Source organism: Accipiter gentilis, chromosome 10 (genome assembly GCF_929443795.1).
Source record: "Accipiter gentilis chromosome 10, bAccGen1.1, whole genome shotgun sequence".
Classification (NCBI taxonomy): domain Eukaryota; kingdom Metazoa; phylum Chordata; class Aves; order Accipitriformes; family Accipitridae; genus Astur; species Astur gentilis.
The window spans coordinates 2023422-2039491 of NC_064889.1; the positions used below are offsets into that span (position 1 = coordinate 2023422).

The 16070-nt window shown below is 52.2% G+C and overlaps 1 protein-coding gene across 1 annotated transcript in view; it reads right to left on the minus strand.

The window, feature by feature from the left end:
* Window positions 1–8263: 8263 nt before the first annotated feature.
* Window positions 8264–16070, minus strand: part of RBPMS2 (RNA binding protein, mRNA processing factor 2) — a 30153-nt gene continuing 22346 nt past the window's right edge. The window contains exons 7-8 of the mRNA XM_049812017.1: window positions 9805–9874; window positions 8264–9544 (exon numbers count right to left, since the gene is read on the minus strand). Coding sequence (XP_049667974.1) covers window positions 9812–9874 — 63 coding nt within the window. The 3' untranslated portion in view covers window positions 8264–9544; window positions 9805–9811. The remainder of the gene's footprint in view (window positions 9545–9804; window positions 9875–16070) is intronic.

Consider the following 16070-nt stretch of genomic DNA (forward strand, 5'->3'; position numbering starts at 1 on the left):
GCTGTTTATCCACATGTGTTAAGTGGTAAGTGACTTCCTACGGAATGTGGCCAGAGACCTGCTTAGTCAGTTATCCCCTCTCCCATGCAATGTGCCCATAAATTGCAAGAATCAGAGAAAGTTTGAGGATTGAGGGAACTCTGGAGGTCTCAGTCCACCAGGTGTGCACTGAAGGTCTCCAAGGATGGTGATACCCCTCCACTTATCTGTCCCCTGTCTAGCAGCTCCACTGCTTTCAACATGAATTTTTGCCCTTGTATCCAACTGGAATTCCCCCCCTCCCCCCTTTTCCAAGGAGCGTGGTTGGTTGTTCCCCAGCCACAGGACCTCTTGGTCAGAAATAAAAAATAATCATTTTAAACTGTTCTATGTTAAGAAAGGATTTTTAGCCTTAGTTAAATACTAAAATAGTTTTTAAGGTTCCACCTGCAAAATTTTTTATATATATTGGATGTAAATTTTCCTGTGTCTGTTTAATAAAGCCAAATCCATCACAGGAACTCTGTGCATCTTCCCAAGAGATGCCCTTGTAACCTTTCAATCTGTAACAAGGGAAAATTTTTCAGAACTAGCATTTTTTTAGAAAAGAAAACAAGACAACAGACCCAGTGGTCCCTAAGATTTCCAGGTAAGCTTTTTTTTGTAAGTACTAAAAAAAGAGGTCCATGTCAAAGTGCTCAGTTCAAGGCATGAAAGGGTCATTTTAAGACGCATCTGCTGAAATCCAGTGACTGCATTGCAGAAGGATGCTGGCACAGCCAGGCTGATCCACAAAAGGGAAATACTTCTCTCCAGTTCCCCCAAACTGCCCCAAAAGAAGCAACGTACCTACAAGTGGCAAATTCCATGGAAAAGCAATATTTCTTTACTGATTCCCAGCCCAAATCTAGGTGCCTACACCAGAGGGGTAACCCAAAAATATGGGTATTTAATTAAACTTTAATCAAATTTTACCCTATTTGGTCCTCGTCATCATTTTGTTGTGCTCAGGACACAAATGCAAGGGCTGGTGCAGGAACAGGATAGTCATGACTTGCGGTCAGTGATTTGTTTGGGAGTGGTTTTCTTGCAGAAACAAGCCCCTGGGACTGGAGGTGCTCTTACCGATTAATATCCCTGTAAAGACTCAGCTGTGGGGCACAGGGTGGTGGTGGTGAGGCTAATAAATGCATTCATTTCTCGAGGAACAACGTGCTCTATTTTCAAAGACATAAGTGGGTAGGTAAGACCCGTTAGCATAACTGGAAAAAATTAAACCATTACAGCTGCAGGAGCACTGTCAAATATTGTAACTGTGGCATCCAGACCCTTTCTGAGCCTGGGATGTGTTTGTGAAAGCATGGCATCTGGTAATTAGGCCAGGTAGTGATTCCCATTCCCAAAGATCTCAGCTGCTTCATCTCTGAAGCCCTCATCATGACGGGCCTTCATTCAACCAAGAGTGAGGATGAAAACCAAAAGGTTTTTGTTGAATGGTCTGGTCTCACAGACAAAGAGGTGGAGATCTTCTGCAGGGGTTATCAGTTCCCAACAGCCAGTCAGGAAGCCGGAGTATGTTTCTCCAGGTGGAGGTGAGACCTGCTTCCCAAACCCACGGGCATCTCCTGGACAGCACAAGGGACACATGCTCACACCCCTGTGCTGCAACATCTTGGAAAGGAAGACCTATCCCAGGGAGCCATTTCCACCCACTGCCTACTCTTCTCCCCTGCTTTTTCAGGAGGTGGTCCTCTAGCACAGAAGCTATATCTCCTCATTGCGGTCAGGTCTGGGTTTGAAAAGCAAAAACACTGGCTGCAGGTGACTGGCAGGAAGGTGGGTGAAGGCACAAAGTTTTCTGCAATGTCTTATCAGCCTGTCTATCAACCCATCAGGGGCCCTATCAAGCCAAGCACATGGAAGCAGTACTGAATGCTGTTGACTTTGGCCAACTATGGCACCCGTGGCTCAGACTGTCTGCATTAGCTGAACCTGTTCCCAAAGTAAGCTTCTGGGATGAATTGGCTGGCATCCATCTGTGCCAGCAGGTACCTTGTAAAATACCACACATGGCCACCCACCAGTGCAGAGACCTCCTGGGAGCATCACAAAGATGAACCAGCCCCTGGCCCCTGGCAGGGAGGAGGTGGCAGCTACTTGGTCTTCCTGGAGCTGGGGAGCACTGATGCTTCTTGCTGGGGGAAGCAGGGCATAATCCAGCTCAGGTTGAAACCAGGGACGCTGTGGACAGAGCAGAGCTGACAGGCTCTCCCAGCCATTTGCAAGGTTCAGGCTTTTCTGCCAAAACCCCTCTAAGCTCACTCATTCCCTTCAGCTTTCTCTCTCAGAAGGTCATATGCACCCTCAGCAAGTTTGCCAATGACACCAAGCTGTCTGGTGCAGTCGACACGCTGGAGGGAAGGGATGCCATCCAGAGGGACCTTAACAGGCTTGAGAGGTGGGCCCGTGTGAACTTCATGAAGTTCAACAAGGCCAAGTGCAAGGTCCTGCACATGGGTTGGGGCAATCCCAAGCACAATTACAGGCTGGGCGGAGAATGGATTGAGACCAGCCCAGAGGAGAAGAACTTGGGGATGTTGGTTGACAAGAAGCTCAGCATGACCTAGCAATGTGCGCTCACAGCCCAGAAAGCCAACAGTATCCTGGGCTGCATCAAAAGAAGTGTGACCAGCAAGTTGGAGGAGGTGATTCTCCCCCTCTACTCTGCTCTTCTGAGACCCCACCTGGAGTACTGTGTTCAGCTCTGGGGGCCCCAACATGAGAAGGACGTGGACTTGGAGCGAGTCCAGAGGCGGGCCACAGAGATGATCAGAGGGCTGGAGCACCTCTCCTACGAAGACAGGCTGAGAGAGTTGGGGTTGTTCAGCCTGGAGAAGAGAAGGTTCCCAAGAGACTTTATAGCACCCTTCTGGTACTTAAAGGGGGCCTCCAGGAAAGATGGGGAAGGACTCTTTATGAGGGAGTGTAGTGATAGGATGAGGAGTAATGGTTTTAAACTGCAAAAGGGTAGATTTAGATTAGATGTAAGGAAGAAGTTCTTCACTGTGAGGGTGGTGAGGCACTGGAACAGGTTGCCCAGAGAGGTTGTGAATGCCCCATCCCTGGAAGTGTTTAAGGCCAGGTTGGATGGGCCTTTGAGCAACCTGGTCTAGTGGAAGGTGTCCCTGCCCATGGCAGGGGGGGTTGGGCCTAGACGATCTTTAAGGTCCCTTCCAACCCAAACCATTCTATGATTCTATGAAGTCATGGCTGCTGCTGCTAGTGCTGAGAACTCACAGTAACCTGAAAGTCAACTACAACCCTAAGATGTAAGTGCTTTCTCCATGCAGAGCAACTCTGTACCACTTCTGGAGAAGCAGCACTAAGTACCTCAGTCTAGACCTGTGTGTACAGCTTTTCCCCTGCTGCCTTGGGGGAAACATCCAGAAAAGCCGGTTGCAGGAGGACTTCCAGCACTTGTTACCAGTAGCCATGATTTCCAAGCTGGAAACACCCAACAGGCAGTAGCATGGACTGAAGCCTTGCTCATGCCCCCCACCCCGAGTGACCCAGAGGAGGATGAAAGGAGTGTGTCAGTCACAACAAAGCCCAGTGGATGAAACCCACCAGGTGAAGCATGCTTGGTCTGCCATGCCTAGAAAGTGTGGGAAATGGAGGGAAGGGGGGGACCTGGGGATTCCCATAGCAGGACGAACACCCTGGAGATGCCAATCCATCTGCATCACAGAGGAAAAGCTGGGATTTCTCCTGTTTTAAGTGCTCCAGACCAAGGGAGCAGGACATTTTGGATATGTTTGGAGACACTTCTAGGTTTTTATCAGGGGCTGGTGTTTCTCTGCTTTCTGTGTCCCAGGAGCCTGGGTTGCTGCAGCTGTTTCTTTCCTTTTGGTCTTCTGTCCAGCAGCCATACAGTCTGTGCTGGGCTGAGATCTGCAAGTCCAGCCATGGCCTCTGCTCTCTCCAGGCATCCCAACTTGCTCAGTCCTTCCTGAGCTAATCGCCTAGTACCATCTGCCGTCTGACCCAACACCATCAAAGGGTGGTGGCCATGCTCCTGGCCACCTCAGTCCTCAACCTTACTTGCAAAAAGAGCTGGACCAGGTAGCCCACTTCCAAGCTCGAGTGGTCCCCGCTGTGCCATGCCTAGTAAAGAGCTGAATGTGTCATCGTTGTGTCATCACTACTTCATCACATAAGACTTATATTTTCTTCTTTTTTAGTTGAGTAATACCAGAAGCTGTGTATTGGGAGAGGCACCCAGAAGAGGGAGATCTCCAGCCTCAGGAGTTTTCCAGGCTCAGCTGGACCAAGCCACAACTGGCCTGAGACAGTGCTGGTGATGGACCCACTACAGCCAGGTTGGGCTATGGACAGCCCCCTACTCCAGCAAGCCAACTGAGATTCAGTGTATTTTAGGTAACAATGCTATAGCTGACTAGAAAAGTAAAAAGATTTCCCTCTATTAACTTAATACAGAGTTTCTTTGTCTAAAGTACCTACACTCAGCCCATCCTAAGGGGTAGAGGAAGGTGCAGGACAAAAATCTATGCATGTTTTATCCACTGTCCCAAGCTGCAACCTCCTGTTAAGCTGCTGCTTGGGAAAGTGTCCTGGTTTCGTGTGCTCAGGTCTTGGATGCCACCTCCTGGCTTTCCCACTGTACTGTGCATCTCGTTAATGCGCTGTGACTCAACGCAGACCGGGAGGACCTTTCCCATCACGCTATCAGAAATAACAAAGCCATGTAAAGCCTTAGTGGTTCAGAGCAGCTTTTATTCTCTGAGGCTTTGACCTGATCCCATGTATTTCTGACTCAGGATGGAGGTAATTCTTCTAATAAGCCTCCAGCCACCTGCTCATCATTAACGATATTACAGGCTTTTGTGCAGGATCCCATTGCAGCAGCACCCTGACTTCAAAGTCCCCCCGGGCTGTGATCCATTGTTTTGGGGCTGGGCCCTGGTACCTCTCACCTTTCACCAACAGTTATTGTGCAGGGTGTCTTTTGTCCCTACAAACTTATATGACCGCTGTGCAGTCTGTTATGTATCACCTGTGTCTTTCTGTGCTCGCCGTTTGGGGTATTGGGATGCCATTTCCAAGCCTCTACAGACTTCTTGCTGGGTTGGGGAATAATTTAACAAGTGGGTGGTTGGCAGGGGGATAGCAAAAGGATTTTTGGAGCTGTGAGACAGTGTGTTGATATCCAAGCCTGGCAGGTAAGCAAAACTCATGAGAGGGGGCACTGTGCAATAATGAAACCCAAGATAAGGAGCAGACAGCATGCTTTCTCCTCCCCTCTTGGTCTCCATCGTTTCCTAGCTCTTTCTACGCTCCTGGTGACGTTTCTGGCTGGGTAAGCATACTTGTACACCCACCAGCCAAGCCTGCCTCTTCCAGAGGTGTGCTACGAAGTTCATCCATCATCAAGCAGCTTGGCTATTCATTTTATTTGGCCGCGTGCTGCAGCTGGGCTGGGGCTCCACAGACCTGGTACATGCAATGCTCCCTGACCGCAGCAGACCTGCTCCTCATCCCCACAGGGCTGGGGATCCCCATTTGCCACGGAAATCCTAGCAAAGTTATGTGAACGCAGCTTCTTGGAAGTCAGCTGGGAGCGGTAGCTGCTAAAGCCTGATGCAGCACGGATCTGGGGCTGAGACGTCGCCTCATGGTTGGCCATTAATGTCTGCCCAATGGACAAACAACTAAGAGGACATCGGTGGTCTTCAAAATGGTCTTCAACCATGAAAGGCTTCAGCCTGAGGGAGGAGGTATGCCTTGGGGATAGGAGATGGTGACAGAGGCTCTTCTCCCTGCGCTCCCAGTGCAGACCAGCAGATGGAAGTTTCTGGGGTTTGCAAAAGCCATTTTGATCCTTTGCAGAAGCCGTTTGAATCACTTTTCATCGCATATCCCATAGAAATGGCTGAAGGCACCAGATCATGCATCCTGCATAACTGAGCTGCGTCTGGGTATCCTTAATCATCACCAAAGGCATGCAGGACCATGAGGAGATCATCAGCACCGCGAGGCACTCCTGACCTCGGAGACAGGAGGTCTGCGGTCTCTTGTGATCGGTAGGTCCCTGGAAGAACGCAGGTGTTAGATGCCCTCCCTCCTTCCCTATGTCTCTGGTTTCAAGCAGGGACTGAGTTTTGCATCTGGCCTCCCTGAAGATGCCCTGGGCCTGCTATAAGCGTGTCTAATCATTTCAAATGAGGGCCCAAGCCAACTTTGCGGCAGCTTGTCCAGCACAGCCATGCTGAAAGGCCTTTTTGCATCAGAACAGCTGGATTTTTCTATTTCCAAAGTGCTCCTTGCTGCAGTGCCTGGACCATGTGCCATGGCAGAGCACAGCGCTTTCAGGAGAAAATGGTATGAAAACTCCCAGATTGGTTCCCCCCCCCCCCCCCCCCACCTTCAAAACAAGGAAAAGAGAGGAGGAGTTTCCAGTAAAATGTAAAATGAAAGCATGCCAAAAACAGCCTTTTCCCTATTTCTTCTTCTTCCAGCCCCAGTTCCATCCCCTCTCTTTTCTGGCAGCTTTTTCCTACAGCCACTACCCAACAGGTCCAGCCAGCACCACCGCCCAAACCACCTGGGTGCCAGCAACCTGTGCCCTTTTTCCTGGGCAATGCCATCGGGCTGCGCCCCATCCGGACCTGCTCTCCACCCCAGAGCTTCATCCCACCCACAGACCAGGGACATTCCCCGTCCCTAAATCACTGCCCAAAGAGCGTCCCTTCGAACAAGACACAAGCGGGAGCAGCCTGGGAATGGCTGGGCCATCGCACACATGGACAAGCAGACACGGATGGACAGAGGCAGCAAGCGCACATGTGTGTGCACACACATGCCTGCGCCACGCTCACACCGGCCAGGGAGGGGGATGCCCGGGGACCCTCGGAGCAGACGTGACCTACTTTAGCTCCGAGGCGAGCCGTGTTGCGTGGGTCCCAGTGTAAAAGCTTAATAGAGCTGAGCGTAAATTATTTATTGCCTGGCCATGTTAATGCATGTGCTAAAGGATTTTTTTTTTAAAAAAAAAAAAAAAATCTCCTCTATAATTTAAAGCCTTACACGCTCCCATCACCAGGCCCCGACTGCTCTCCGGGGTGTTTCCACTTGGGTGAGCAGGGCTGCGAGATGTGGATGGACCCAGCAGGGGAGAGCCGGCCCGGCAGAAGAAGCCGGGTTTCAGGCAGGAGCCGGGATTCAGGCAGCAGCTGGGATTCAGCGAGGAACAAGTTTTGCCTGGACTGTGGGTTGGGGAGATCCCATGGGGAACAGGCTGGCAGGGCTGCTCTGGCTCAGGCAGCCTGTGGTCCACAGCGAGTCACTTCCCAGAGCTGCAGAGCTCAGCTGAGCCCATTCCCAGGAACAGTGGCCAGCGGGGTTATTTTTAGACCTGCCTTTCGCTTTTTCTTGTGTTGTTTTTTTTTGGATTTTTTTTTTTTCCCCTGCTCCTCGCCTTTGCTCAGCGCTGCCCTTGAAGCCCTGGGGAGAGAGGAAAACACTGATCCCCAGGGTAGGAAGCTGCACAGGAGGGCTTTAGGAGCCTCCCCCTCCCCGGGACCCGCTGAGCTGAGCTGTGGGCAGCCCTTTGGCACAGCAGGGAGACCCCCCCCCAGCCACCCCAAGCAAGCTCTTTCCAGTGCAGCCACAGGCAGCTCCCGCTGTAACATCCAGCCCTGCTTTCATCCCACCAGGACAACCCCCCCCCCCCCCTCCACATCTGCGGTTCCCAGAGCTGTTTTAGCAGGTACAGATAAGGCCACAAAAAGATGGCAGCAGCCCCAGCCAGGCCACCCTGCACTAGAGGAGGAGCTGGGCAGGCACAGGGTGATGCTGCAGCCACGGAGGACGTTTCCCTTCTAAGGACATCTCTCCTCACTGCATCCCTGGCAGAGGAGAAGTGCTGGCACGGAGGAGAGGCCCTCAGCCTCCACAGGCACTCGATGGGGGCGGGGGAAGAAACAAAAACACCCAAAAAAAGCACATGGTTGCCCTCTCAGAGGCCTCCAGAAGAGCTCAGCATCAACAGTCCCTTTCTAACACATGCCTGCGCAGGCAAGGACTTGCTCTTCTATATGGGGGGGGGGAAGATGCCCCAACCCTGCTCATGCAATGTCCCAGACCAGGCTGCATCCTTCCAGACACAGCTGGGGAAACGCAGGCAAGGAGGGTAAGGGGGATGGGTAACACCAAGCCTGAAGCATCCCAACCCAGCCCCAGAAGAAAACACAACAGACCACAGAAAAAGAGTCACAGCAGCCTCTGAGTATATTTTTTTGTTGTTGTTGCATTTCATATATTATCCAGTTTCACATTCTCATAGGATCAGCAATTATATAGCAACTTATTCTCAACTCTTTTAATACAAGCGAGACAGCCATGGTCGTATAATACTTAAAGCACTTCAATACCAAGCAATAAGATGCTAAAACAAAAATTGCACAATTTCTTGTTTACTATGCCTGACTTAATCATTGTTACAGAAGACAACCCTTCTCTTTCAAGCTTTTAACTAAACATTAACTTATCTTACAGGATTACAATTTCTCTTTAATAATAATAATAATTAATTGCACACAACACACAAGAAATTCTTTATGATGCATAAATATTTCCTTATTACACATGGTACAAAAATACTCGTACTTTTTTTTGTTCGGTATTCCCATAAGGATGGCTGATTATTTGGCAGGACTGGATGCTCTCCAATCAGAAAGATGTGGAAAAAAAAGAGGTTAGATATTTTACAGCTGTTCTATATATAGAGGTCTGAAGAAAAACTAACAATATAATAACCCTGACTTTAAAACCAGAGAAGAATGGATGAGAACAGAAACCCAGTGCATCATACTTGGAAGAAAGAAAAAAAGAAACATTTTTCAAATTTTTCTGGTTGTACGGGGAAGGGGAGGGCAGAGGTGGGAGAAGGGGTGAGACAAGGACAGTTAGTATTTCTCAAAGCCAAGTCTTCACCGAAGCAAGATGAAAACCTTGATGGATCAATCCATTGGGCCAAGACCTGTTGCTAACGGTTACACAAACGCTAGAACAAACAAACTTACACTCACACATACACAAGTTAAGTGTTTTAATTCATGCCAGAAAACATGCAAAACCCATTGCCTTTCATTTCCTTCAGCCGAGCTACCAGGGGCAGGGTGAGCTCGGGGAAGTCCAGGACCGAGCCCCCCCCCCCCCCCCCCCCCCAGCTGGGTTTCAGCACAGCTGGACAGCAAAGCTCAGTTGGAGAGAATGTCCCGGGGATGGAGGGAGGGATGGAAGGATGGATGGAGGCAGCACACAGCCCATGGCAGGGGCCACAGCAGCTTCACAGTCTGGGGATGGGGGATGTTGGCAGCCCCGGGATGGGGTGGGGGTGGGGGGGGAACAGGGTGGGGGGGCAGCGCATAGGGGCCAGGCGCCTTGCCGCTGGCCACAAACCAAACCAAGAAGAGTCTGAGCACTCATCCCTGGCACATCCCTCCGTGGAGAGGCAGGGAGGAGGAACACAAGCCGAGGAGAGACGCTGTGGAAGAGGAGGAACGGTGAGTGGGGCTGGCTTGATCTGCTCCCCAAGCGGCACCCACAGGTCCTTCCCCACCCTGGGGCTTGGTGGGTCTCCCTGCTCCCAGCAGGGTGGATTTGGCTCCATCACCCATCAATGTAACCCAACCAACTCCTTGGGTGGATGCAGGAGGCTGAGCCCGAGCTCCCATCCCTCCTCCCCACAAGAGCCCAGGGACAAGCAGGACAAGGACCCAGCTCCAAGAGTAATTAATTACTTACTAACGAACTAACAAAACTGACGAGACTTCCATCCTTGTTGGGTAGCTTCAGAGGGAGGATACCAGCGCATCTGGAAGAGAAAGCCATGCCACAGGTCCATGATCTAGGATTATCTCAACCAGAGCCCAAACCTTCAGCTTCTTCAGGCCATGTACTCCACTGAGTAAAGATGTCTCCAGCATGGGAAAGGAGGCTCCAGGGTGAGCCCCAAACACTACTTGAGTGGCATCCCAACCTGGGGCTGCACCATGCCAGCACTACCCAGCATGCCAGCCAGCTCTGATGGCTCATACAAGGACAGGCTCAGGCTCACCAGGCACTGGGAACCAGCCAGGCCCTCCCTTAAGGAGGATGGCAGGATCCCACATATCTAAGAAGGAAGCTAGCACCCCATTTCAGGGCTTGACTCAACATCAAGAACTTTCTGCCTATTGGCATAACCAGAAGACAGCCCCCAAATTCACACCCATGCCTGGCCCCAGCTCACTACAACACACGGACCACCACCATCCAAGCTAGGAAAGCTCCTCACCACCAAGTTGTCTAGGAAGTTTACCACTGGAGAAGTGTGCGCAAGGAGGGGCTGTCCCACCCCCCAGCATGCTCCCATTCCCCCACACCCCCCAAGTTTACATCTTTCTCCCTGATCAGGCTCAGGCAGGGCAGAGAAGGCTCGCTTTGGGCATGCAGCACCCCAAGGTGGTGGCCGCTCTGCCCTCAGCCAGCAGAAGGAGGCATCTCAAGACCACACATTTAAACCAGACCACCTTTACGTGACACATGTGGGGTAAGAACTAGCTCATCCACCACAGAAGAGACCCATGAAGTTTTCTAAGCCACAACCCAGCCATCAGAAGAGGCTCCAGGCAGACCACGTCATGGGAAGTACTTGGTAGAGCTGCAAACCAGCAAGACTTGCAGGCTTCCCTGGCAGGTCATTGCTGCCACATCTACTGCTCAGGCCTGCTCCCTGCTGAGGAAGGACTGCTGGATGGGAACCCAAATAACAGACATGGGAACAGTAACTGAACAGTCACTTCCCAGCCTGTCAGTAGATGCAGCAAGCTGGCAATGTCCAGCAGAATAGCATCAGACATCCAGATGCTCCCATTTGATCTGCAAGATTGGTACCTCAGGCTGGGCTGAGTTAGCAGCTTCATGCCTGACAGCAGCGGGAGAGGAGTCTGTGCCACTTGACTGAACACAGATCCAGCAGCAGGAGCAGCTCATAGAGCTCGGTCCCGCTGCTGTTTGCGGAGGGAGCTAGCTGAAACACGGCAGCCATCGCCACTCTCCTCCCTCCCCAGCTGGTGGGAGGAGAGCACAGCCTCAGCGCGGACAGGCATCAAGAGCAGCAGGTACGCTCAGGCGTCTGGGTACCAGCAGAACGATGGACTTTGCTCTAAGATGGGTAAAAAAGAGGCAGAAAACTCCTTAGAGCCCAGCATGAACTGTTCCCCGTCCCAGACCATTCCAGCAAGGTTGTCCCTTTACCTAACAAGTCTGGCTAGATGCTCCCCTCCCAAGCACATGCACCACTCTAGGGCCAGAGGGAAAACCAACAGTATTCCCAGGCCAGCTCCCACCCCCATGCATGGCACTCTCTCAAGAGGGACCCTTGATCGAGGACAGGCAGACTTTCTTAAAGCAAGGTCCCAGGTCAGTTGGGCAAAGGAAGAGTTGCAGCCACAGCCAAAGCATTTACTTCGGCAGAGGCTTTACAGCTCATCTAACCCCTACGTAGCTATGCCCAGCAAGGGCGATCCTGCCAGCCTCTTTCCAACAGGGCTCTTGCCAGAGTCAGGTCTCCCCTGCAGGCTGTAAGCATGCAAGAGACATCAAGAAAGCCACTCCAGGTTGAGATGACAGTTGGCAATGAGGAGGAAACAGGAGCTGGCTATTTTCTAACTACCTAGCAGGCAGCATGCCACCCAACTGATGCAGTGGATGGTACATGCAATGCAAGTCTTGCTGCAAAGTTATCCAGGAGTAGAGATGCAGACCCGTGTCCCCAACCGCAGCTGCATCAGCTTTCCAGAAGCTGCACACAGGTCTTCAGAAGAGACAGAGCTGAAGACCAGGACACCCGGAGACTCAGTGACAGCCCTTGCATTAGTCTCCAAGCTAGGCACATCCTCAGTGGGTACCTTCAAACCCTACTCGCTTTACCCCTGTAAGAAGCAAAAGCCTGACACCCGATGGAGACGCAAAGCCAGAGGTTTTGCATTCACTCCTTCATGCAGAGACACACAGCAAACTGCCAACACCTTGACACCGCAGCCTCCATACAGGAGCCGGAGGGGACCATAAGGCCACACCTCCCAGAAAGCACAGCTGCCTGCAGTGGCCACGTCCTCCCTCCACCAGCACAAGGGCTGTGATGCCAGTAACTGAACAGCCCCAAGCACAAGCTCAGGGGCCTCAAGTCCCTCTTCTTGTGCCAGCTCCTACAAGGTTAGGTCTGCTGGATCCCAGGCTTCTGTTCAGGCACCAGCACCACGCTTGAGGTAACTGTCTGTAGCCAGGCACACTGGGCTGGTCAGACACCTTCATGAGGCAAGCGGGTGCCACCAACTCAGCTCCCAGCTGGCCCCATAACTTATTCCATGACACAGCAGCCAGGTGCATCCCAGTCAGTCCAGCCTTGGACAGAGGGAATTGAGGGCATGGACATTACCAAGACCCTCCTCCCCAGGGAAGGGTCCCATCTAGTGCCCTGACCAAAGTGCTATCAATTCTCCATTAGCCTGTGAGAGGGACCTGGCTAAGCTGCACCCCTGCTCCCCACCCTGGGGCCACTGTGCTGCTCTGGGGCACAGTTATCTCCTTGCACTGACACAGACCAGGAAGGCTCACAGCCCGGTGTGGGCAGCATCACCACTGACACATTATGGGGCCACCACAGCAGCTGCCAGTGCAAGGACAGGGCTTACTTGCTCCCCCTCAGCCCTGTCACCAGGAGGTGCTTGCTCAGCAGATCCGCATCTCAGCAGCCAGCAGTCCTCCTCCCTTGCCAGTGTCTCCCACTCCAGCAGCCCTCCCCTCCACAGCTGGAAGTAGTTTCCTCCTGCCCAGCAGCAACAGGGAACTCCCCCTGCATTCACAAGGCTGCTTAACCCCGAGAGCTGCCTCCAGCCCACACCAGGCTCAGCACAAGCAGGCCACCTGTAAGCAAGCCCAGCAGCTGCACACATGCAAGACCCCACTACCCAAGTCTGGTGGCTCTCCATCCCCTCCTCAGGGTGTCTGAGACAGCTTCTGCCCCCACATGCACACCCCATGCCTGGCCAGAGCCTCCAGCACCTCCAGTTTCAAGAGAAATGCTGCTTTTCCCCTACAAAAAAACATGCTGTTTGTAGCTCTGGCGCCAATAAACCTCTACTTCTGATGGACTAGCTCTCCTTGCCTTCCTCCTGGAGGTCTCCGATGCTCATACACACAAACCCAACCAGCCTGATTCACAGTGGCCCCACCTGCCAGTAGCACAGCCCTGCAGCCAGAGGGGCTCAGCCTGGAGGCTGGCAGGAGCTCTTGCGGATGCAATGATCCTGGGTACAAGCCAAGGCTCTGACATGCTGGCAGGGTGAGGAAATGACCTGCCACGTCTTTCAGCCCACAGAAACAGTACAGGCTTGATGGGATGAAGCAGGAAGACCCCCTCACTAGCTCAGACATTTCTGAAACCAGCAGAAAGCTCTGGAAGAACCAGATTGGAGGCAGCAGCTAGCCAAGAGGATGTGCTCTTCAGGACAGTGGCACATGCCAAGGCAGTTTTCTTTCCACATCCCTCACAGTGTCTCAGGCACCTTGCTTCTGCCAGGGAGTACAGAGGTTCTGCAAATAGGAGACTCCTGGAGCCATCTGGAAGAGGAGACCAGCACTACAAGAGACTCTGTAACATCCCAAAAGGACTGCAACCCAGCAGGCCAAGCCAAAGCACTTCCTTGTAGGGAGCAAATTTCTCTGAGGGCTTTTGGAAGATCCATTATCTCTCAAAATACTACGTCTGTCAAGGAGGAAGCTGAGAAAGAGAGAATGGAGACATCCAACACTGGGCAAGGAACACAGAGCAAGGGAGGCTTTTACTGGAAGAGACGCAGTTGTTTCTAGAGCTGCATTAGCTCACAGTTGGAAAGCAGTCTGGCCACACCACTGCAAATATCTCCTGCTCGCCTGCCTGTAGGGACAAGACAGACACTGCCAGCCCACTGCAGCCAGCCTCATGCTGCCGCGTTCAACATCTGTCCCAGAAAAAAAGCTGGAGAAATTTGTGCCTCTGCCTGCCACCTTCCAGAGGCCAGGTGAAACATCCAGAAGTGAACAGCCCCTCCCTTGCTGCAGCACAAGACCAGTGCTACCTAAAAATCACAAAGAAAGAATAAATGGGGCAGATAAACACCCCATCAGCACTTCACTCCCCTTGTCAAGTCCTCCACTGTCTCCCAGTTACCCTCAGAATTTAAATTTCCTATCTTGCTCACCATCCATATGGAGAGCAATTCCTTCAGCAGGAAAAAGAGGGGGGGTAGGGAGGACTGAATACACAGATCCATCCTCAAGCCACCTTTAGCTTGGATGGCCTGCCTTTCCTCCTCAGTTGCTTCTAGGCCTGCTTATCTTTGCTCTGCAGTCAGCCCCAGCATCCTGTAGAGCTCAGAGCTATCCCTACAGCGGGAATAGACCCAGCCACCTCCCCAGGTACCAGAAAGGCTCCATGTGCAGGCAGGGACAAAGCACTCCATTGTGCTCCTAGGAGCTGGTAGGACCCCAACCAGCATGTCCAAGAGCTGCATCTAGTTACCAGCTGCTGACATGCAGAGTGGCATCTTCAATTGCACTGCTGAGACGGCCTCACCTCAACAAGCCACAAACTTCATGATCACCACTTCCCCCAGACTGCAGGTCACTGGGTGCAAGCCTTGGGCAGACTACACTGGTGGCTGGCAAGAGCTGCTCTGCTCCAGCTGCTGGGAACGCAACTCAGGGCAGGCAAGGACAGCCTGCAAAGGTGCACCCAGAAGGCACTAACATCATCCATTAGTGCTCTCTGGACACACGCTTCCAGCCTCAGCAGCAGGCACTTCACCCAAGCCACCCTCTTCCAGGGTCCTTCAGGGGGCTGGGTTGAGGAGACGAGCATCCAAACACTTGCATGCTGTGTAAGACACAAGCAGCTCAGCCCACCACCAAGAAACCTTCACCAAGAAGTTGAATCAAGCAGACACATCTCCCCAGGCAGCTATGGTGAGGGAGAGCTGGAAGATCAGCACATCATCTCACACCACATTGAGGAGCATGCACAACACGACAGACACTGATCTATCCTGTTGCTTAGGAGTGTTTTAACAGGCATCCATCCAATGCCTTGTACCCCTCTGGGCCTAGAGGCAGCTTGTGGAGATATACCCATCTCACAGACCACAGCAAACAAGCATTTCTCCTTTTCCCAGAACAGAAACAAATTGTGCTACTTTCCTTCAGGTTGAGCTAGCCAGGGAGCGCCAGTGCTGGCCACAGGTAAGTCACTTCCGATGGTGTCTCAGTCCAGTTCACTCATCAGGTGTGATTTAGCAAGAATGGCTGCTTAGCAGGTACCTCGAGGAGCTAAGAACATCTCCTGCCTGCTTTTCACTGGCTAGGAGGAAACAGAGGGCTTGGGGAGAGCTTGCTCAGGGCTGCTCAGCCAGCACTAAGTTACCGGAGGTTAAGATGACACCATAACCATGGAGATCTTGAAGAGTGCTTCACACCTCCAGGAAGGATGGAGATTGCCCTGAAAAAATTATCCTGGGAAGTCCTACACGAGAGCCCCAACAAACAGGCAACAACTTATTAGGCACAGAAAATCCATCGCTGTCTCCAGCCTCCCAGCCCAGGGAAGGTCTATCAGAGCTTAGCTGCCACAAGACAAAGTTCAGGAGATTTTGCAGATGGGACCATGCAGTGAGTCCAGAGGCCAGTGGGGCAAAGGCAGGATCCCTGTTGTCCAGCAGATCCACCGTGGTGGTCGTTGCTTGGTTCTCCAGGGCTCAGCCAGGCTGGTGGCACCCAGGTTGTCACATGCCCACCAAACAGCAGCATCCCAACAGAAGGCAGTACTCAGAGGAGCACAGCACCTGAGCCCACCCTAGCAGATCTTCCCCACATTCCCAGTTCTCTAGGATCAGCACCAGATCACAGCCACTGGGATCTGCCTCATGTCCATCTACAACAGCAGCCACAACTCAGGAGATCCAACTTGCTCTGAGCCAGCCCAGACACCAAAC